Raw genomic sequence first — 24,281 nt, 5'->3', positions numbered from 1 at the left:
ACATTTTAAGCTTGTCGATCAATATTTATACATCAAATAAGTTAATAATTGGTTCTTCACCACCACCAGTAGATTTCTCATTGAAGTGACTAACGGGGGTCAGTTATAGATAGTTGGCTGAAATGGATACTATTCAATCAGTTTGCCTTTGCGGCAATTAATCTAATTGAAAGTTCAAATTGAAAGATAAATAACATAAATCAACGACTTTAATTCACGCTAAGTGCATGAAAGGTGATGTTGCCGAGATGAGATTGGCTGATTTTTACAGGGCTTATGCAGGGGCTGATGAGATTAGGTTCTACTAAAATACGTCATACGGAGCAAGCTTTTTAATGAGAGATGCTTCAAAGCTTAATGTAGATGAAATAATTGAATTGTACCGGGTCAAACCAATAAATAAGGATCATGATCGTGGAGAAAAACAAGATGTCTGTGTATATAAATAATCTATTAAACGAACCATGGGCTTAAAGTAAACAGCTTAGTTAGTTCAGAGAGGGCAATACTGACCAAACAAATCATTAGGTTAGAATCTTATTCGATGTTATCACAGTTATGACGCCAAACTGACAAGACTTCATCCTAATTATCCCATTATAGGGCCCCGTGTGTGTATATAAGTATGAAATTGTCACACTCGCGTGTCGTTACCGTAAGTCATTCGATGATACGTGCTACAGGGGCTGTCACCAATAACAATGTTTCAACATTCATACTGATTCTTAAAATGTCACCTTTCGATTTTATAATACTGAAAGTATATTGCTATTTCACTTTCCATGTATTTCGCTCCATTTCCGAAATAATGAATACAAGCGCTCACCCTGGGTAATTGAAGAGGAAATGAAAGAATATTGGTAATAATATAGTATAGAGATATAAGCAAGGGCGAAATGAATTTTATTGATGACTTTGGCATTATTAAAGGGAACGACGAAAGCGTGATAGTGGTAATATAGGCAAGGTGTTTTCTCATGAATCGTTATACTGGGTCTTCCATTGGTGACTGACCGAGTAAGAAAATTTGATATTTTCAATAGAGAATTGAGCTACATGTAGGCAAAATATTAAGGAGTACTTGTGAGGGAGAGAGCATACAGTGGTCGAATGAGAAAATTTTCAAATTATACAGAATTTCGTGAATTTCAAATTAAATCTAAGTGACACGGGATCAATTATGATAAAGTATTTTAATTATACCAACCGTACATGCAATGCTATCCTAATTAAGTCGTTTGTGTATTTGTTTCATCATTATTATCTTTAATAAATGAAATATGATAGAATTCTTGTGAGGCAGAGATTCCATGGAACCTATATATAAACTCCTCAAAAAAGTTTGGAAATCTGACTTTGATCGATAAACCCTCCTCGGTTTTAGTGCATATCAATGTGCTATTAATATCAATGAATAGAGCATTTAATTTTCTTTAAAATGATACCCTCTGATGATTATGGTTCACATGGAGGTGCAGTGCCTTGAAATGTGGGGCAAAGTCAAAATTCAAAAGTTGCAAAATGACACAATATTGAAAATCACTGTTCTTTTTTCAGTGGTGATGAGTGAGTTTCTCATCGGTTTTTTTTAATCATTTTCATGCACCTTATAACATTAACATCAACATGGAATCAAACACACCTCTGCAAAAGCAAACACATAACAAACAAACAAACATGCATGCATGGGTATTTCAAACTACGACTCAAACCATGTTATCTCAAAGAACCATCACTACAGAAGCAGGGGCTTGATTTGAATGGATTTTCATCTCTATTGACACAGACAAAAGAATCATGTTCTGTATTGACCATTCATGACTATTTCTGTTCGTTTTGCAGCTTTTCAATTCAGACCTCATTCAACACTTTTGAATCCTGCTCTTTTCGTGGTGGCATGATCACAACAAGCATGGTATCATTTTAAAAAGAATTAAATGATCTTTTGAATGATAGCATTGTGCAAAATTGGGAGTTGGGAGAAATTAATAGCCAAACTCAGATTTCCAAACTTTTTTTGCTCGTTTTGCAGCTTTTCAATTCAGACCTCATCCAAGACTTTAAGATCCTGCTCTTTTTGTGATGACATGATCATAACAAGCATGGTATCATGCACTTTAAAGAGAATTATATGATCTTTTGAATGATGTAAAATATTCATTGTGTAAAATTGGGAGTTGGGATAAATTAATGGCCAAACACAGATTTCCAAACCTTTTTGAGGGGTTTATATAAACATAATCATGTTGAAAATTGCCAATTGACAAGAGTGTTCAAAGAGTGATCTAATTCCTAAGATCACAATCTTCGATTTGGTTCATCGTCTTTGAACAAAACAGTAACTGTCTTGTTCCATGTTCCAATGGAGCAGAGAAAATCGGGACAGGGTAGTGACCCCTCCCATCACCCCACCCCCCCCCCCAAAAAAAAAAAAAAACGTCGGTTTTCTTCCAAATGTAAGAGTAGGTGTTGAGGTGGAGAGAGGGAGCGAAATGTGAAAATAATTATTGGTGGATTCAAGTCATTAGATGAAGGAAGCATTATTTACACTGTAAACAATGAGTGAGTGATATTAGATTTTTCAGGTTTTCCCCAACACCGAACCCCCCCCCCCCCCCCTTCCCTTTCATTTCCGAATTCAAGTATTGTGAATGCAGTGGTGTTATTCATATGGAGTATTAAAGGCTTGATTACCCAAAGCCTTTATGTCTTATAAACGTCACTTAAACCTTAAGAATATTTTTTTTACTATGTCAGATGAAAAGATTTTCAGCTTCCTTCTAAAATCAGAATGAACATGTTTGTGCAATTTGTTTTGGTCACTTTTTAATGGAAGTATAGTGTGGAAAAATTATCCCAGTTTGATAACAACAAGCAATCTAAAGGTATTTCACTTATTTCTATCACACACCCTTCCTCGTCAAAAGTAGGACCATTCTTTTGAACACTAATCATATTAAATAGATGCCCTATCTTTCTTCAATGCTGAACTTCAAACACGGAGATAGGTTAATGCTTAAAGGGGGAAGTACATACAAATTGATTCGAACAAAACGAAATTAAAATAAATACATAACGCTGAAAATTTGATGTGAATTAAGACAGTTATAGCATTTTAGATTTTTGCTTAATCTAACATAATATGGAAATCCAGGTCCGTATGCAAATGAGTGAATCAATGATGTCACTCACTATTCCTTTTGCCCGTTTTTACATGAAATATGATTACTCCCTATATGAGGAAATGCCATTGTTGTAACCTATCGTGACTCAATGGAGAGCTTCCTTATTGCCAAATCTGCAATAAAAATACAAACAATTGTGTGTAATACCATAAGTTTTCTCATCTCCATACATGTTTTTTTTTCTTTTTTAAATAGGTGAAATCTTTAAGATTAAACATCCGGTTTTAATCCAAAAACAAATTAATAATGCTTGATTTTTCTCTTTTTTTAAATCAACTTCTAGTTGGGGGTGAGTAGGAGTTCTCCTTAAACAGTTTATTTGTCAGTTATGCCTGCCACTAGCATGTAAACTTTCTATGCCAGCAATCTTGGCACAGAATATGAATCTGTCATTCATTAATTGGGAACACTTCCCTGATTCAATAGAGTATTTCAACTGAATTTGATAAGGGCAATACACTGCACCATAACGAATCACAATCAGCCATGCCTAGAATTTCTAGTTGTTTTTTTTTCATCAGTCAAAACGTAATCCCTATCAATAATAAACATGTACAGAAGTAGAATTCGCACAAACAACCAACCATAACAAAAAAACATGACATACTTAAAAGAAATCACATAACCACATACCATACACCTATTCATTAACCAGCATCAGACACATCAACTATCATGATAACAAGAAATTCTATGCAAACATGATAAATTTCTTTAAATATTTTTGTCTTTATTAAGTGACATAAGTCACATTTCAAAGCATATCTGGAAAAATAGGTAGATATAATGATGGTTCACTGTACCCAAAATACCAATGACCACCACTAAAATGACTAAAAATTACATCACAGTACCATATATAAAACTTTTTGACCTGATATATGTATGAAGCAAGTATCAATCAAGTTATCTTCGCCAATAAAACCATGCACTGTTTCCACCGTTTCATTATTCTTCTTTCTCTCACTCACTCTCATTCACTCTCTTTGACTCTCCTTACACGCAAGCTCTTCTTCCTTCTGTCATAAAACCAGGCACTATAAAATTGTTTTGTTCACTAATTCTCTATCATAATCAATGATATCAACCATGATATCAATAACAAAATATTTCCATCTTGTGAAACAAAGAAAAAATAATTATGTAAGAAAACAAAATGACAAGAAGATCTTTCAATTAAAAAAAAAACAAGTTCAGAAAGCCACCTTCCTTACCAAGCAGCATGAGTACATGTGGATCCATGTAATCACAATGCATTCATGCATTGCAAACAGCATGAAGAGAAACAAATGAAATATAAAATTGTCATTTTGTTACTGATATATCATTAACACATGTAAAATATGGCTAACACCATTTCATACCAGCACAATATATATCTTCTTTAAATCAACATCATAATATATATCAATGGTGTGATTTTTTTGCAACTTTTGCTTATACAAGTCAAAATGAAGCCATAAATGTTTAAATCTGCCAGTCGACAAAGAAGAGCTCACAAAATTTGTCTCTGGTAGATTTATCATTTCAAGAGTAAATGGCAAACAAAATATTTGTACAATGTCATCATAAACAGACCGTTTAAGCTACAAATATCTAAATTTGCTCCAAGAATTAAAAAATTAGTTTCATTTGAACTCTTGAACAAGCACAGCAACTCTGAATCAAATTAGTTTTCTTGCAATGCTAACATGGAGTTTAGATAGAGTACATATGCAGAATGATTCTGTTAATGAAAAACATATTTGTACAACATGTTAAAAACAAACTTTTTAATGAATCAATATATATAATTTCTTTTCAAATTTCTTTATAATATATATAAATGCATTGAATTTTTCAAAGCATATATTCTTATCACATCATATGTTCATAATTAAAAGATATCACAATACATTATGAATATAAAAGAAAAATGAATTCATAATTAGTCAAAATTACTTTCTGTTGAAACAAACATATGCAAAAGTGGTATATTTCTGCAGTTACCCACATCATAATTCTTCACTACATAGAACCAAGAAATCATTAAAATACACAATTCTTGAACAGATATTACTCCTAACAGCTGCACAAAAATGTAAATATGTTCATGTGAAATGCGAACAATAGATACATAGAGAAGGAATACTGCCAAATAAACAGACTTATGCATAAAAGCTTGATAAAGCAATATATAAGTATCATATGAGATACTACTGAATCATGTTAGTCTTTATTACCAAAAAAATACACAGAATTAAAATACCAATAGCAATATAAAAATGAAATATATTTCTTATTGTAGTGTGAATGCATGAAAACTAAATGAATGTTCAAATATTATCTCTATAACTAAATTATAGAAGCATACATGAAGGAATAGAAAAAAAATGCTACTGAATTTCAACAAAGCTCGGTTGGTCCTTGAACTTGCACTATCATAAAACTTGCATCTGTATATAAAGAGTCTTTATCAGCCTCATTTGCAATTTTTATCTTTGAGTTTACATCTTGGCAATTAATTTTCAATAACATTGAAATGAAAAATAAAGTAAATGTTAATCAACACACATTTCTTCACCTATCACACAGCTTCCTTGAACAGAACCTTACGACTTAAAAAAAACTCATAATACTTGTCTCTGACATAACAATGTCAGAATTAATTGACATCATTTCAATACAGAACTCTAGAAGCAATCAGTTTTAACTGCACAGTTGTGTTGATGCAAAAATGAGGGGGGTATTGAAGTATCATTGTGTAAAATTAAGCAAAATTTTTTTCCTCTGCCTTGAATTTTCCTTCCCCATTTGTAGTCCATGGCATAAACCCTTTCAAACCCAGTTTGAGATGGAAAAAAAACCCAAAAAATATCACCATAACTTACATCAAGAAAAAATGATTGCTTCTCTTAGAAAATATCTTCAGGTTTGAACCCAAGCTCATTAGAGAAATAATCATTGGCATAGCAAATAAAAAAAATAATCAGATATAGCAGAATAAAGAAAAACAAACCAATAAGGTCAGATTATGTTAAATAAAAGAGAACCAAGTTTCCCATTGTCTAATAAACAAGATTTTCATGATTTTATGCCCTGCATCAAACTGGTGTATATCATAATAGAGAAAATCTATTGCAAATAGAAACACTCGGCTTACAAAAACATGTTTGCATTACTGTTTTTATCTGCAGACCAAAAATTCATCAATTTTTTTTATTCGATGAGTAAAAATATATGCTCTTTTCAATAAGTAGGCGTTGCCTCTAAACAGCATCTATATTTTGCCATGATGTGAATAATTTTCTTGTATATCGATACATTGGAAGAACTGCTAATTTCATACATTTTACCATCTGCAAGGAGACAAAAGGTATTTCTCTTGACTTAGAAAGTTAACGCCCAACCGGATTCAAATAGACAAAATCAAACTTAGTACCTGAGAGTCAATGTGAAAGTTTTGTCATCTGATCATGATACAAACAGAAAACCTATCATTTGTGTAGACTAGACACCAACGCCTTTATTTTAATCTAAATCTTTTTCATGCTGCGTGCAACACCCATTAAGAATACAAGAATTTTTTTTAGACAGAAAATAGAGGTAGTTCATGATAGGACACCTAGTGATGTCTTCTGCTCCCCTTCTCTACTCAGAAAAAAAGATGCACCAGTCAGTACCCATAAAACATGTTTGGTTGAGGGATCAAAGGCATCTATAAGTGTTATAGTTTGATGAGTGCTCAAGAACCTAGCCTTTACTGAACAGCTAAATCCTGTGATGGCAACTACTATCAGTTGAGCTCTCAACACAGCCTTCCTTCTCTGGCTTCGGAACCAATCAGTCTCAAGGATTATCTGCCAGGTTGATCTCTCAGAAGAGACAACATCCTTGATGACAAGACCTCTGGAATAAGATCCTTTCATCTTCAGATGATGACATCCTTTCCAAATCGTCCCCCAAGAAAATCTCTCCATTGAGCTAACCTTGTAAGCTACTGGCATTAGATACCCATCCAGTGTCCTTTCTATAAGCTGCCATTGAAAGCTTTCGTCCTGTGTTGTTTTCTCTTGCTTTGTGCTTCCAGGCTACAAACATATTGATGAATATATATAGTGCCCTCTATCTGTGGTTTAATGAAATGTTGTCATCACATGAGCTTGTTATGAGTGCACTTATTAGTGAAAGCTCCAAGGATAGTTTGCCAAGCAGTTTTACCCAAGATCTCACTGCTATTCATACATTAGGTTGTACAATTCATCCTTTGATTCAAGCACACACTCGATCAGGAATTCATACAAAAACTGTACCTTCCATTACAGGTACAGCTCTCCAACGTGAATGATGCTGTCTCTAAACGATAGGCCTACCAAACAGTGTACTTCATCTTGTTAATGTTGGTGCTGTATCAAACACTATAGCAAAAGCCATCATCAAGTTCATAAGAATGAAAGGTCTCCTCAGTAAGCAGCTAGTGATGGATCCTCTACCGGTGTCATCGGATTGATGCAGATTGACCTGAAAGAGCAAATATTTGGATCGCTCAACAGCCTAGGTGGTACTCTGTTGTTAAGAGCAATGGTCTGCAGATAAATGAAACAGAAAATGAAAGAAAACATTAGAATTCATGAAAAAAATATTATATTACACTATCAAAAAGAACTAAATGATACCAATATAACTTCATTTGATATACTTCAATTACATGATGGTACCCTGAAAAGTACTTTGATAAAATATGACACAACATTTAGACCATGGCCTTATAATTATGCCTATTAATACGACTATATTAACTACTCAAGATTTAAAAAAAAGTGATAGAAAATGAAATTGAGTGCATACCACTCCCTGCAAGATTGTTTTTATATTACTCCTGTTCAGTTTTACCACGTAAATGAAGTTAACCTACTTTCTGATCACCTAACACCAACAGCCAGGCATTTAGTCGAGGCTTAACCTTTGTAGGATTGGTTCAAGGTGGTCCAGATGGTGTTCAAGTGTTTATATCACATCATCAATATATATGTTTTTTTTTCAATTTGGTCTCGAAAATGATAAAAAACATAATATTTTTGTGCATTAATGACAAAATACTAGTAGTAGCTAGCAGTGTAATTTATCAAGTAATATAAAGGACGTATTACATGATTCTGAAGTGGTATCAACATTTAGTTCTATGTGTTGTAATAATCAACCGAAAGCTGTTGTCAATATGGTTTTCAAAGGCAGCCCATTCGCAATATGATGAATGATTATGCATAGCATTTTCCCATTGTATTACAAGGTTTGCCCTTTGTGTTTGTAATAAAAATTACATGTAGGATGAGGGTCAGAATGACAATAGGCAATCAATGTGAATCAAGACACTATGTTAGCATAGTAATAGCAAGGTCATTAGAGGCAATGTGGCTGGGCATTATATGGCATCCATGTTGTCCAGATAATATAATGTTCAAGGACAGGCATAGATCATGACACTGGCTATCAGGAGGTAAACACATCCATCAGATTACTCAAGCAAAATCAAACTATGAGAGCCGAATCTGTTTTGCATTATTAGCAAACATGGAATATGAATCAGATTTATTTAATTTCTAGTCATACCCATTGGTTTCTGCAATGGAAGTACACAACAGCTAATTAATCATGGAACCCTATCTAGTGCAATTGGAAAAGCAGGCCAGATTACATCAATGAAAAGGGCAGAGGAATTTACAGAGAAAAGAGGCAAAAATAAAAGTGTATCACAATCAATTTCTGATTTTAATCTCATTAATGCCTTGAGCATCAAGGGCTCTGCAAACAGGTTGGTAAAAATTGAGAAAGGAGTAATTTCAAAGATAAAGAGGAGTAGCAGAAGAAAACAGTGCTTTATAAAAGAGGTAGAGAGAGAGAGAATTGGGAGAGAAAATAATCAATTACATCTTTGAATATGATAATCTTGATAGATATAGAAACAGGATATTGAATATTAATTGCATCCTTCCTTGCTGTTCCAGTGAGAATATATGTACAGTACATATAATTCAAGCACATTTTATCATACACGTAGTCACCACTCAATTGAAGTATATCAAACTCAATGTGTGATAATGTAGAAATGTATACAGAGGATGATGGTATGATCTCTATCTTTTTTTCTTATTCATTTTAAAAAGGAATTGAGTAAAGTATTATGTAAGTAAAGTAAATGTATTATTTCAATTATTATTTTTAATCATTTAACCAAAAAAAATGAATGAAAAATGAAAAAAATTCAATGAATTTTATGGAAGTAGATTACATATTCAAATCTTGCATCAAATTCAAGGATATTATAAAGGAATTGATGACCACAAGCAATTCAAGTAAACTACAAAATATATGGAGCTACATTCCTTAAATCACTCTTGGCTACACCAATAAAAGAAAAAAATAAGGAAAACAAATGCAAACAAGCCAAAGATGTTTACATTTTCAGCTTACAAGCTAGAACAAGCTGCAGAGACAGGCAACATAATATATTCCACCAATTCAGACCAAGGGAGAGACACAGAACAATCGATTGCAACAATAGGCCTAGATGTAATCATCATTTCTTTGTATATTCCACCAGAGCAAACAAGTCTATTTCAGTTCCTTCAGAGAATACCATCTCAAGTATGGTCCCAATAAATAATATGCCTTTCAAGGGCTATTAGTTGGACCATATGTAAAGAAAGATTCACTTCAAGTGCTGTTTGTTCCCTTCTCTGGTACACCCTCAAATGCTTTCTGTTTTCATTTATAGGCCAAATAAAGGCTCCAGCAGGAAAGACTATTTCTACCTAATGTACCTTGGCAGACTTTCAGGTATAGATGAATACACACCAGGCCTCAAGAGGATCTGAATACAAGAAGGGTGTTATGCATATGTATGGATTTAATCCCTTCTCCTCCTCACATATTGACATACATCTTTACTTAGAAAGGGTTGGCTAAAATGCCCGGATAACAGAAAAAAGCAACCAAAAAATAATGGGCAATGATCTCTTATAGGGCGATTCCATATTTTTGTATGGGACATTTCAACAATTTCTAGTCTCCTAGCCGATTGCTTGAGTAATACAAATTAATTTCTTTTTTAAATAAAGTTAAATTGGGTAGTAATGTGAAAAACTGATTACCCCAAAAGTGTATTGGATTATAGGTGAATTATAGGTAAAAATGTTGTGTCGTAAGAAACTCAGAAATGTCCCTGTACGACACTCAGCATTTTCACCTCTAATTTACCCACGGAAAACATATTTTTGTTAGTTGTCATTTGTTAATATAACTACCCAGTTGTACTTTATTATTACCACAAAACATATATTGAAGTTCCTATATGGTGTGCAGTGCATGTCAACTGCAAGTTCCACACAATTATCAAATATAATTTTATTTTTAATTGAAATCTCCTCAGAACCAGACATAAATAGTCTAACATACATGTATATGCATGCTAGTTATTCAATAATTTATATCAAAAGATGCATACATATGGCAGTCAGAAGGCTGAATTTGGCATGATACTCCTAGGAGTCCTACTATTCCACAATACTTTTTTGTCTGTTTATCCATGGAGGTAGAATCCTATACCAAGTGAAACTTGTCTAAGATGTGTATATTTTTACATAGAAATTATTGGAAAAGGATCAACCCCACCCCCTCCCCTTTACCAAAAAGAAAAAAAAATCAATCCTCTTTAGGAATACTTCATTAAACACGAACAACCTCCACCTCTGGCAAGAAATGAATTTCCTCTTTAACTACATGTATTTATGAAAATAATAACAATTTTTCCACACAAAAAATTGTACTAGTAAGAACGCAATCTAAAAACGTTTTAAAGCTTAATTACATAAAATCCCAATCAAAACAAAATTCTCTCTTTAACTACATGTACTGGAGAACTTGTAAAGTTTCACAAACAGCAGGCAAAAAATACTTTGATCCCTAGTTTCATTGAAATACACCTTGCTGGGGAGATAATATTTACATTGCTCTCTTAAACTCTGATTACACCCCTCTCTGCCTCTCACCTGCCTTTTCATCTGTTACCATAGAACCAACTCATCAGGGACAAAGGGAACTGGTAGCCAGAGGATCGTAATCCTATGTGCAAAATATATTACAATAGCTAATTTTCTCCCATTTGTTATCTTTTTGTTTTTCCATGCCTCCCCCTCCCCCTCCTATCCCTTCCTCCTGTGCTTAATATTTTTTCTATAAAAAAAGTCTAATGGTCCTTAAGATCAACAACATTTGAAATTATACAAATAATGCAAGTAAGCGCGTGCATGCAGGTCCAAATAATGAACGGTGCGCGAGAAGATCCGATGGATATACCACACTGAGGTCCGCAGGACAGAGTGCGGTATATCCCTTTGGCGAGTCGAGCACAGAGTTCATTATTTAGGTCCTCTATGCAAAAGATAACCTATAATGTAGGCGGAGGCTGCAGTTATTGTCTTTGCAGTTATGCTGAACGTAAGCAATACGTCTGATCTGGCAAAGACTATGCAGCCACAATGTGTTTGTTTTATACACCCCCCCCTCCCCATATTACAGAGTTGCCCCCCCCCCCCCCGACAGACGCTATATTTGAACATTCTCATCCATGGGTCTATTCTGTGTGTTTACACTGCTTGGCCCTCTTTTGGCAATCATCATTGTAGTCATGTGTCCAATGTGGTTCTTAATCATCAAGTCCTAGGCTATAGGCAATGTCTGAGACCTATCACCTATATGGCATATTGTTGTTGGTGTTAATTGTGCAGTTGCTTTGCTTGTGAACAGGGAAATTATATGCACACCCTTAACTCTATGTAAGCCTCTATGATATCAAGGTATCCCTATTTGGTAGTCAAGTGTTACTTTCCATGGTAGTTAAATGATAAATCTTTACAAAAATAAGTTAATCATTGGTAAAGCATGGGATATACATGTACGTGAGTAGGCCAGCAAGTTTATGCATATAATATCCACAATAGCAAAGAGTGACAGAAAAAAAAAATAAGTTTTTCTTAAAATTGACTCAGAGATTATCAGACATTTTTGTGTGTCAAAGTGAGGGTAAGACAAATCTCTCCCACTGGTTGCTGTAGAAAATAAAAATTCCTTAGAGGGGGCATGTCACCTTAACAGCCCCCCCCCCCCCCTTTCTCAAGGATCGCTGCACATGGCACTTATGATTCCATTCTGAAGAAGTGACATGAAGAGGTACTACTGAATTAGAAACAGAAAAATAGGACTCATCATAATCCCTGAAGCACCTTTCAATTGGCAATGTGCCCACTTTGCCCTGGAGTATCTAGCAAAAAATACTTTTGTGTTCAGCAGTATAAGACATCCATGGCTATACATGTAGGTCACATGTTTGAACTATAGGATGCAAGCTGGCTGTCAATGCTTATCTTTTTATAATGAAGCATGTATCATATTACAGACTGCAGTTAAAAACAAGATGAAATATCAAACCTTGAATTAAACATCTGTAAACATACCCTTCCATCAAAGGCATCCACTCAACACAAGATGTGAAGAAGAAAGCCCTACCAGAATTGAAATTTATGAGTCCTATTTCAGTGGTCTTTTTAAAAATACGATATTGCTGTAGGTTCAGTCAATAAGGAATGAAATACAAAACAATACATATTCAGGGTATGAAGTTTTGAAATGTAATTCATTTGCAAGTGTTCTTGGCATAGCATCAAGACAATAGGCCATAAAGATTTAGTTATTTCCTTTTAGGCTGGTAGGTTTGCAATCTCATGAAAGAAACTAGTGGGTAATCACCTCCTTATACTTGGTTGGTAATGAAGACTGAAGCGATATATAAAACCTTGGTTTATAGACATGTTTACCAGTGGATGTACTTGAGAAGAGATCATCTTCCAATATCAAACATCAGCCAGGTAGGTTTAATTGATATCAAGGTACCTGTGTCTTCAGTCATCATCCTCTTCATTAAAGCTCCATTCCAGTTTTGATATGACTTCTAACATGATGTGTTACATATATCAAAGTGGTGTTAAAACCACACCATTTGGTGTTCAGAGGACCACACTAAGCAGTTTACACCGGTGCCAAATCCATGGTGTTAAGTTACGGTAATCCAACGGTTGGTGGAATGAGAAAATTATTTGGTGTAATGTTAAAGCTCACACATGGAGAATTTTAACGCCTCTCCTTTAATAGAATTCTAACATTGTAAACAAAATCAACATGCAAAATGCACTTTTTAAAACATTTTAGGTTTACCTTTTTGTTTACTTGTTTTGTTTTTGCAATAACACACTTTTGCTTGTGGGGCATTCATCAAATTAATAACTTCACATTACATTAAATCCCACAAAATTACATTAAAAGACTTGGGGAAACCATTAAAATTAAATTACTACTAAGGAGCTTCGTAAATAATGCCCTACTTACGGACGGGCCCACATTTTACATTTTTGGGGATAAATCCCTGGATTATTTATTTGGTTATCAATGCAATCTCAGGACAAGTAATGACAAAGCTGAAAACACTTCTTTTTAGACTAGTTAAGTACAGTGGATTGACTGGATTCAATGAATATCTCCTTTTTCTACCATCCTCAACTATCAGTACACAAACATGAAAAACCATAAAAAGAGAAGAGACATTGATCAAAATAATGGTAAACCTTGAAATGCACTAAGAGTGTACTTTTGCTCTTAAGGTTTATCATTATCTCGAATCTTTACCCGGGAAGGAAAGAAGCTCAAACCTGGCGATAATTTCTTGGCTCAGCAAAGAGCTAATCATATCCAAGGAACTTTACACCCTCATAAGTCCAACAAATCAGTCATTCCGGCCTGAGTGCCAGTTTCCAAGATACTAAAAATACATTAATATCTTACGGCATTAAAGTGACAAACTGAAAACCTACGTTCAGCATTATAATGCCTGAATATCAGGTTAAAGATTATCAAACTTTTCTTAGGTACAATTTAGAGTGGTATGTCTTTGAAGTTCTTTAAAATGACAATCTTTCTATCATTACGCAATAACCTTATTACATACTGATCCACTATTTTAGGCCTGGATTGAAACATTCAGTATATGCAGGAGGTGAGACAACATACTTGACATTGAAGCATGTTACACAGTATGTACGTACAGAGTGAACAAATTACATGTTTGCCGGGGTATGGTTGATTCGAGCCTTAAGGCAATCTTGTGAGCAGCCTACATGTAGATCTACGCATTTGCGTTTAGTGGGGAAAATGTATCGGAGGTAAATTTTTTTTCAATGTGCTTTCTGGGCACTTTTAAAACTGAGGGGGACTATTTTTTAATATTTTAGGCAATCAATTTCCCTTAGCCCCTACTCCCTGATTCGTCTTCTTCTTCAGGTTACATCTGCCTCCTTCAGGGTTGAAGATTCTTGCAGATTAAGAGTCAACCAATGATGACCTAATATTGATCAATATGAACACACCCATACAGTCAGATCCTGCAGCTACACCAGTATACTCATTGTTTGTAGGGAAGGATAGAGGTTTCATGCCAATGCAAGGAAACAAAGGGATCGTAGACAACCTACTGACGTAGCTACAAAGATCACCCTGTCAAGCATCGATCAACCATGAACTAAGATCAATAAAATTGAATACAGTTTGTATGTAGGCCTATACATATTCAAATACCAAAATAAAATTTTGTACAGTGGTGATTGGTCTCCAACTTTCAATGTGAAAGATTTTCCATTAACATATAATTCAAATTGATGAAGTTCCATTTCATATTCACCACTTTGGGATATGACAGACTGTAATATGCTTTAAAGGGGAAGTTCACCCTGAAGAAAACTTTGTTGTGAAAATAGCAGAAAAAATAGTAAAAAATATTGAAGGTTTGAGGAAAATCCGTTAAATAGTAAGAAAGTTATTAGAGTTCAAAATTTTTGATTTGTGACGTCATAAACGGGCAGCTGCCCCATGTGTTATGTAATATAAAATTATGAATTTCTAATTTTGTATGGTTCCTGATGACTTAATTTTGTTTTCTTTTCATGATCGGGTGTGAAATGATTTGTCTATTGATATACAAAAGTTGCAGTGAAAACCATTTTCAATTTTCTGAGAAAATGACATTTCATTGATTTTTTACCATTCGCTATGTAGGAATGCTGCTCGCATATGACATCACAAATCAAATAATTGAAATTCTAATAACTTTTTAATTATTTGATGAAAAATTTTTCTCACACCTTCGGCAATATTTTTTATTATTTTTTCTGCTATTTTTACAATAAACTTTTTGTCAGGGTGAACTTCCCCTTTAATAAAGTAACTCATAGACCTGACTACATCACGTCATGGACAAATGCAGTTTCATGTCCTTACTTTTAATAGTACAGAAAAAAAAAGACATGAACAGCTACATGTACAAATATGCTGACATGTAGGGCCTACATCATTATGCAGAAATGCCACATGAATAGCTCTAAGTCGATGATGTAGGGTTTACATTATAATATTGATTCGGGGCTTCAAGTAAACAGACAAAATTATAGAAATTTAATATTCTAAGCAGTAGTGCTTATTGAAACAAAAGTCAATGTAAATACATTTCACTTTTTATAATATATTTTTTCTCAAATTAATAAATGCCTTAAAAAGCAATTTCACCAAAAGTGAACAAGTCCAATAGATTTCTAAAACAAGAATTGAACTTCTTGCCTACTAGAACCCATCAGGGTTTTTTTTAATCCAAACTAGGCATACTTCCACACTGACTCTCCCACCAGCCACAAGGATAAACAACAAAAGAACATATGGGAACTCAATCTCATTTACATTGTTCCAAAGATTTAAATGTCCTTTTTATGCAAAAAAGGGGAGTGAAACTCTGGCAGCTGCCTGATATTACAGGCACGACAAAAACATATTAGTACCACTTAACCACTGATGGTTTGCAGACAAAGTTTCTTGAATAAAATATTCCTCAGCAAGAGCCATGAGGAACTAATAGAATTTACGAAGTCATTCATAGCCCCACGTGGCACCGCAGGGTTGCCCTTTTGTAAATTTTTGTCCATTCTTTTGTGAAGAGGCGAGCCCCTATGCTTTCCAGCAGTGCCTTTCTCGCTAGAGCCTATTAGCATTTTATCAAACCTGTCCAGCCAGCGACAAAAGGCTATTAGCAATTAGACTGGTCAAGCAGACCCCAACATCTTGGAATTCGCAAGGACAGAGGGAGTAAAAATAGCTCATTTAGCTTCTTATTACAACAAAAACAATTTCAAGATACAATGAACTAATTAATCCAATACACTGAAAATATGTTTAATGCAGTCTTGGATAAAAGATATGAAAAAAGTGGCGCTCACTTTCCTTTTACTTTTTGTTACAGCTCCTGCTGATGATAGGCCTACATGTACTAGTTTACTACTACTGCTTCTACTTCTACCATATCTGCTACTACTACTAGTATTATTATGGTCACAAAATGGATTTCTTGAACATTTACATATGAAAATGGTTTATTGCATATTCATACATCTAATTTCAGCATTGCAATCATAAAAATTTGTTTTGTACCAGAGAATTGACAATGGAATAAAATGCACATAAATAGAATGCTGATTATATGTAGTGGAATTACAAGGTTTGGAAAACTAGACTAGCTAACCCTGGGGTGGAGATTCCACCTGTATGCAAATCAGAATTGGCTTGACACACAGAAAGAGAGAGAGAGAGGCGGAGCTGTCAAGGCACAGTAGTTCACCTCCTCACTTCGCTTGCCAATATAGGCCTATTAATTTTGACCAGGCTACCCAGAATTAGAAGGCAAAATTGTGATACACTGTCCATTATAATAATGGCAGAGACCCCACCATAATTCATCACACACAGAGCCTGAAATCACACAGATTTCATGCTCAATTTTATACACAAAAAGCTTTACTTTGTTGCACAAAATTAATTATACTGCCTGGATTCCGGGCAAGGCTTATACACAAAAACTGTTATCAGTGGATTATGGGAAATAAGAATCAATAATTCAGATCTCTTTGGAATGAGTCATATTTGTGAAAAACGATTCAATGAAGATTATTTTGTTTTTATTCCTTTTTTCTAATAAGTAAATGATATAAATGCAATTTTGCAGGCGACATACTTATTGCGTCACTACCGTCTACAATAGAACACTGATCTCATTCGTCTGGTTGCATTACAATCAAAAGAAAGCATTATTTCTAATGACCAAGGTTTTCTTGTATCATTATCAACAGCATACAAGTGGGAGGCTTTGAGGAGGGGGAGCTTTCCCCCAAAAAAAAAAAAAATAAAAAAAATAATAATAATAAATAAATACAAAAAATAAGATAAAATTAATGTTAATATTTGTCTAATAAATAGCCTGCTATATTATCAAACAATTTATTTATAAATGTTGATTTGGGGGCTAACTTGCTTTGCTCGCTCTACAACTTTCTCCTTAAATAATGCATACATGTAATATCCAAGATTGAGCCCTTCAAAATTTTGGCTCATTATGCTACTCATAATACAGTCAAACATGTAAGCTGCAGACAATTATTCTTTATTATCATATTAATCCAACTAAGCTGAAAGGAGATTTGGGGGAATTTCTTTTAATCAACTACTTTAACTTACATTTACAATAGATTTGGATCAACATAATTATAGGCCTAGCTTTTTCTGAGAACAAAGTCGTTGTAAGAAGCTTAACTAGTCAAACTGGATCTATAAAGAATCTCACTTTTTCTGAGAACAAAGTCACTATGTACCTAAGAATGGAAAAATGAGATTGTCATGATTGAATGAAAAATGTATATTTTTAAGTGTAAGAAAAATTACAATCTCAAAGACTATTATTTGTATACTAGCAGTTCATAAAGTTTGTGCTCTAGTAAAGCCTTTGTAAGAAGCTTAACTAGTCAAACTGGATCTATAAAGAATCTCATTTAAGCTCTGGGCCAAACAAGGAAATGAAAAGGGTAACATAATTTAAAGTTCCAATTGTAAATGAATTTAGAAAATTTTGCCTATAAATATCCATTATTAAATGAATAAATGAGTAATGAAAAACTAGAACAGAATATGAGAAGCCATATTGTTATTGTCAGGAATATTTAAACAATGGAATTAATCTACATTAACTTATTGAAATTTTCCCACCAAAATTTTTATAAAGGCAGTAAGGTCTAGACCCTTTCATAAAGGTATCGTTTGAATATAATCTCCAAAACAAAGTCTGTATCTTAAAGCAAATTTGAGATTTCTATAGAATACCAATACTCATTGATAAAAGATTTTGAATACAAGTAGCTGAAATATCAGAAGATCAGAGTATAAGCAGCTCCCACAATGAAATTGAAAAACAGAATGGATCTTTAAACTTTACTTTCCAAACTAGAAGAGATTGCAATCTGAACCCTGAAAGTACTGCTGAATAGTATGACTCAAAAAGGAAATTCATGCTCTGTTAACTGAGAAACAAACAACACCAAGAAAGAAGAAACACATCATACACAGGAATGCACTTGTCAGTATTGAAAGCTGGGTTTATTTACAGATATCCATGGTGAAAAGAGATTTCTAAAATAAACAATGTGATTAGTATTGTTGTATTACAATGGACTGTGAAACACTCAAAATCCTGAATTGATTGTTCACTTGATATGATTGATTGATTTCACAAATATGTATCTTATAATCATGAACCCATTGCGCCATACCATAGTGATCAGATATTGATAAAGAAAGCAACTAATCAAAAGCACATTTTAAAAAATTCATGCATTCATGAGCAGTAAAAACTATTAAAGTATTAATTCTACTTGTTTATTTACTTGTTACTTTATTTCTTTAACCCCCCCCAAAAAAAAAATGAATAAATATATAAATTAAAAATCCCATGTGAACGTGACTAACCATTTATCTATCATGTGTGAGGTATGGGTCTTTGCAATGCATAAAGTTTCACATGTTGGGGTCAGTAAGGATCTACTTGACTTGAGTCAGTGTAAAAAAAATTCATATTTTCTGCTCTCCTACCAAATTGGCAACCAAGGTGGAGTGGGACCCCATGAACTCCCTTCCTGGCTTATCTGGTAATTTGATTCAGCCGTGGACTTGATTCAATAACTACTTGTAATTTTGTTTTTCCAGCACTCCAATCATTGAGAGAGAACATGTGTACACACCAATCCTTCCATCAACTTTTGGAAATGAGTTTGTGAAATGCATACAGGCACCCCAAATAGAACCCCTTAAATCTCCTCAGACATTGAACTTTAGACTTGTTTTTTATACTTAGTAACAACCCAACTCCCAATTATCATTGAGGTCTAAAAGTAGCTTGTCCTGTTCCATTGGCATTAGAAAGGTTCATATTGTGTAACTGTTAAAAGTGAAGTTTATTTATATACTAAAAAGTGGCATTACACTGTGGATCTTGTACATATTTACACACTAAGATTTTGCATGTAAAATCATGTGGACACAACTTCCTGGACATGCAATAAAATTATGAGTGTTCAATCTACATGTACATACTTGTATACATTTTTTTTATAGTAGATCAAATGCTTTCAAATCTTGCAGTTAATTAACCAAAACTCATTTATGCTATATTTCATTGCAGACACATTAGGTGGTTTCAAACCATCTCGATCATAAGAATCCCCATTAAATTACGAGAACTGTTTTCAGCTAAAAAATACCCATCAATTATTCCTGCATTCACACCGCCCCGAAACATACCCTTCGGGATAAGTTCCTGAAGTTACGAGCATGCGCACAGTATGGTCTGATAAGCAGGCGAGGTGCGAGATTCAAAATCACTAGCCCAGCAGCCACCCACGGCGCCGTGCCCAGCGACACGCTGGGCTAAAAGTTCCCGTAAAGTGCTTTCACATTGCCAAAATACCTGCGACCTTGGAAAAATCCCCGCAAAAGTGATCGTAATTTCGCCAAGTACCTACTATTTAGCGGGTATTTTCTTTCGGGGAAATTACGCGTAGTTTGCTTTCACATTACCAAAATACCTGGTATTTTCTGATCGGGGTAAATTTCCCAATCAGAAAATACCTGGAACTGACAAACTTAGAGGCGGTCTGAAACCACCTATTTAGATGTGGAACATATATGAATAAAGAAATGTATATAAGCTGGTCAAAAGAGTAGTACTATGTGAACATGACTATTATCATTTCAATGCCCTTTGTTTACAATTCCTAAACCCTCTCAGAAGGAGGCAATGGGAAAGAGTATATTTTTTTTTGCATGTATGGAAAGTGGGTAAACAATAATAGGACAATGGCATTATTCATAATCAATATGGAACTATTGTGTCCAGTGTAATTAGTTGTCATGGTAACATGGCCCATAGATAATGTAAATCTATGAAAGAATAGATTAGAATTGTCATGCAAGTAATATAACTCCCACAGGAGAAAGGGGAGATTAACCAATTGATTGGTAGTACTGCTTTATATTATAGGAGTGAATGGAAAAAAATGTGTACATGACTGCATCACTTCCCCTATCAAACTATTTATCGAGAAAATATGACTTGCATCTACTAATCATGCTGAGTGGTTTTAACAAGGATATATAGGCCTACATGTACAAGTAGGCCGACATACTTTTATTCATTATAACTGAAGTAAAATGGAAACAGTTTTCTGGTTGACATATCTAGTCTTCTACATTGCCAATGTTAGTGACATCAAGAAGTGCCCCCCCCCCTTAATCAATGCAAACACCCAGTTTCACAGAGGACAGTCAAATTATATATTGTACATTCAAATAAATCCTATGTTTGCAATTTAATTAAAATATCAGATAACCTTGACCTACATCACCTTTGTATTGGAAGTAACAAAAAAAGGCTAAGACTTTCCCAAGAAATAGTAGAAAGACATCTAGTCCTATTTCCCATGCATCATCATTGCACCAATTCACACATTATAGGCTTCATCAATCACTTTCCACACCGCCTGTAATTGGCCGAGCGGGCCTGGCAAATTTGGGGCAGTGAGTGAGTTGATGGGGTTGGCAATAGTATTTGTGAATTTAGACATAACTTCTGAAGGAGTCATGTTGTTTGGGAGCAGGAGGATATATCATTAGGTGCTCATCTTGTTGTCAACATGTCAGGGATGATTAATAGTAAGTCAAGCCTGATAGTTCACAGCCCTCCCGCCAATTGGCCAGCTTCAGTACTCAAGATTTTATTCTTTTACATCATTTTGCCTCTCGTTTATCTATTTTTCCTTAATCACACAAAGTTGTCCTCGTATCAGCTTCCCATAAATGAATGCATCATAAATGTAATTATTTTGTGTTTGTACACCTCAGCTTTTGCAAGAATAGAATATTTGTATCATTTTTTTAATGACAAGACAGACTGTGAAACAGGCTATCCCAGTTTATGTAAAGCCCTCTCAGATGAAATTGAAGAGGATGCTTGAGCATGTGAATAACAACATCATCCCAGAACACTGATTTGATTTTGTTACAATGATCTGCCTCCGGTGTCATTTCAAGATCTGGGATTTCTTTAATTCTGAAGTTTTGTATATACTTGAGGTGACAGCTCCCATACACACATACCAGACCAAATTGATAAATATTTCATCAGCACTAGAGTTGTTTGGATTTTCAGAGCTGCTGCTGTCCAATTCATCTACCATATGATGAAGATACTGTGTACTAGAGCAAGGCACTGATGCATATTCACTCCAAATGACAAAAATATTTTTTCAAGGAGGAGAGGTGTTATTGTGATGATAACTGATATCACATCTAGAGCAGGATAACAAACATCTGACCTGGCCCATCATAATCAAAACTAACCTCCCTTGATGAGAGTTTCAATAATAAAGACATAGCCTTTGATCAACCATTTTAGAATTAAATGCTATCCAAACTCTAAGTCTCAGAGCTAGCTTCACATGATTGATTTCTGACAAATTATGACAGAAAGCTATCAAGTAAATGCCCACTCATTCCTTTTGACTCTATACTTATTATTTACTTGGTAGAGTACTTTGAACATTTATTAGCTTTCAACAAAACATGATATCAAAGCATTAATTGGCACACATCCAATGTCAATGTTGTGCATAGAACATCAAGGTTTCACCAGTTCCTTTGAACTTGCAGTACTGAATAAATAGTATAATTCATGAGTACAACCATGGATTCTTGAAGAATTTTTTTACGTGAAGTTCTTTCCACCCCATGGAAATTTCAATAATACATGTATTAAACATAAACGAATGTAGAAAGGAAAATAAAAAAGAAACAAATGATTTCAAAGGATTATTGAAGAGTATTTGATATCACAGACTTGTCTTTGAAACACCTCTAGCCATACCAGAGGATTGTTAACACCCTAGGGAGTGATTGACACAACAAGCTATCTCTACTATCCCACTTTCCTGAATGCCAAGGACTTTCCTTCTAATGGCAATGTTCACACTTTGAAAATATACTCCTTGCTGCTTTACAAAAAAAGAACCAACAACTTAGGAAAAAGAGATTTTGTTATACATGACAGGTTTAGTATCAGTTTGCTATAAAAAAAACAAAAAATACATGTACATGTACTGGACACAGTACATGTAGGTCGAATAAATGGCAAAATTTTTGTCCCTTGTATAGGCCTATGTACTGTATTATATCCATACCATTCAGCAGCATGTTATTTAATGTTGTCAACCAATGTGAACTGAACTTGATGTAGTCATAAAATCCTGCCCTCTCTATTCTGATGGCCTTTCCAACCAAATAAAACATCATTAAATCATTATTACTTGCAATCCCTGAATGCCATGAAAATAGAGCTCATAGTTTGGGTGCATCATTGAAAATTAAAAAAAACTCACCCAAATAGTTATGATAAATATCATCATATCAAACTTGCGTTCAATCCCTTCACAAAGAACTTCCTAACTGAAAATCAACCCAATTTTTAATGTCCGAACATCATTCATTGGACTCAAACCATAATGATCTAGGCTTGCTAAATGGGATGTCGGAATGGGCTATGGATCACTGATATTAGCAAATAGGCTTATGTAGAGTAAATGAGTGAGTGAAATAGTAATTTTCTGAAAACTGGTAATCAAGGGGATTGGGTCCAACTGCGAGCAATTGAAAAAGAGAATGTCCTACAAATTCATGCCATAAAGTTTGCATATTTGTGGTGATGAAAGTAAATGATGTATGAAATTAATGGACAAGCTTGATTCATACAAATGTAGAAAATTGGTACACGACTCCACGACGAGGTCAAAGTTGACTTCCAGCCAATGAATTGCGTGCATAGTAGACATAGACGTGGATGGACATTCTCATTAGGCAATATGTATCATAGCATGTGGGCGGCAGCTGCAGTGGTCTCTCTCCCTTCATGAAACTTTGAAGCTTATTCTTTGTTTGTGACTGGCAAGATATGGATCCATGCTATTTATGATCATTGTGTGCTATCTTGTGTACAATGTGTCCAATCATATCATATCAAACAAAGATACCATGAAACCGTGTGCAAGTTGGAGTTGATGTATCACATTACTAGTAAATCAATTTGCAGTGAGCGAATAGAATGTAACAACAATTCAACGAAATTAATCTTAATCCTATGAGTCAGCTGTTACCAATTAATGGTGTAACTGAATAGTAGTTGACAAAAACTAGGTCTGGGTCAGTAATAATTAAGGAAGTAGGGCTAATTCCCACTCCCATTTTAATGCTGTTTTTTTTTTCTCAGACATTAGATAGCACAGCTTACCTTGGAAATCATATTACAATGATTAGCAAATAAAGGGTAGTCACTTAAAATTCTTTCCAATGGATAGGGGGGGGGGCCTATACTCCAGATAGATACATAAATACAATATGTAACTCCTATTATACCCCAGCATATTCCCCTGGGTCCTACAATATCAAAATAACAAGATCGTTCATTATCTATGTTCTTTCTAAAATCAAATAATCACGCAAATGAAAAGTAGAAATTCAGTAATGATATCAAATGTAAAATCAAAGAATAAGATTTCAGACAAAACTATCGATATCCACTCACAATTTAAAGTATAGTAG

The 24,281-nt window shown here is 34.3% G+C and overlaps 1 protein-coding gene across 1 annotated transcript in view; it reads right to left on the bottom strand.

Moving 5' to 3' along the window:
• Positions 1-3,894: 3,894 nt before the first annotated feature.
• The window catches only part of LOC121419190, a 29,219-nt gene continuing 8,832 nt past the window's right edge, over positions 3,895-24,281 (bottom strand). The window contains exon 5 of the mRNA XM_041613543.1: positions 3,895-7,750. Within this exon, the coding sequence (XP_041469477.1) occupies positions 7,628-7,750 (123 nt within the window). The 3' untranslated portion in view covers positions 3,895-7,627. The remainder of the gene's footprint in view (positions 7,751-24,281) is intronic.

This window comes from Lytechinus variegatus, chromosome 7, assembly GCF_018143015.1.
Source record: "Lytechinus variegatus isolate NC3 chromosome 7, Lvar_3.0, whole genome shotgun sequence".
NCBI classification, from domain to species: Eukaryota; Metazoa; Echinodermata; class Echinoidea; order Temnopleuroida; family Toxopneustidae; genus Lytechinus; species Lytechinus variegatus.
This window is presented reverse-complemented; position numbering and strand designations above follow the sequence as displayed.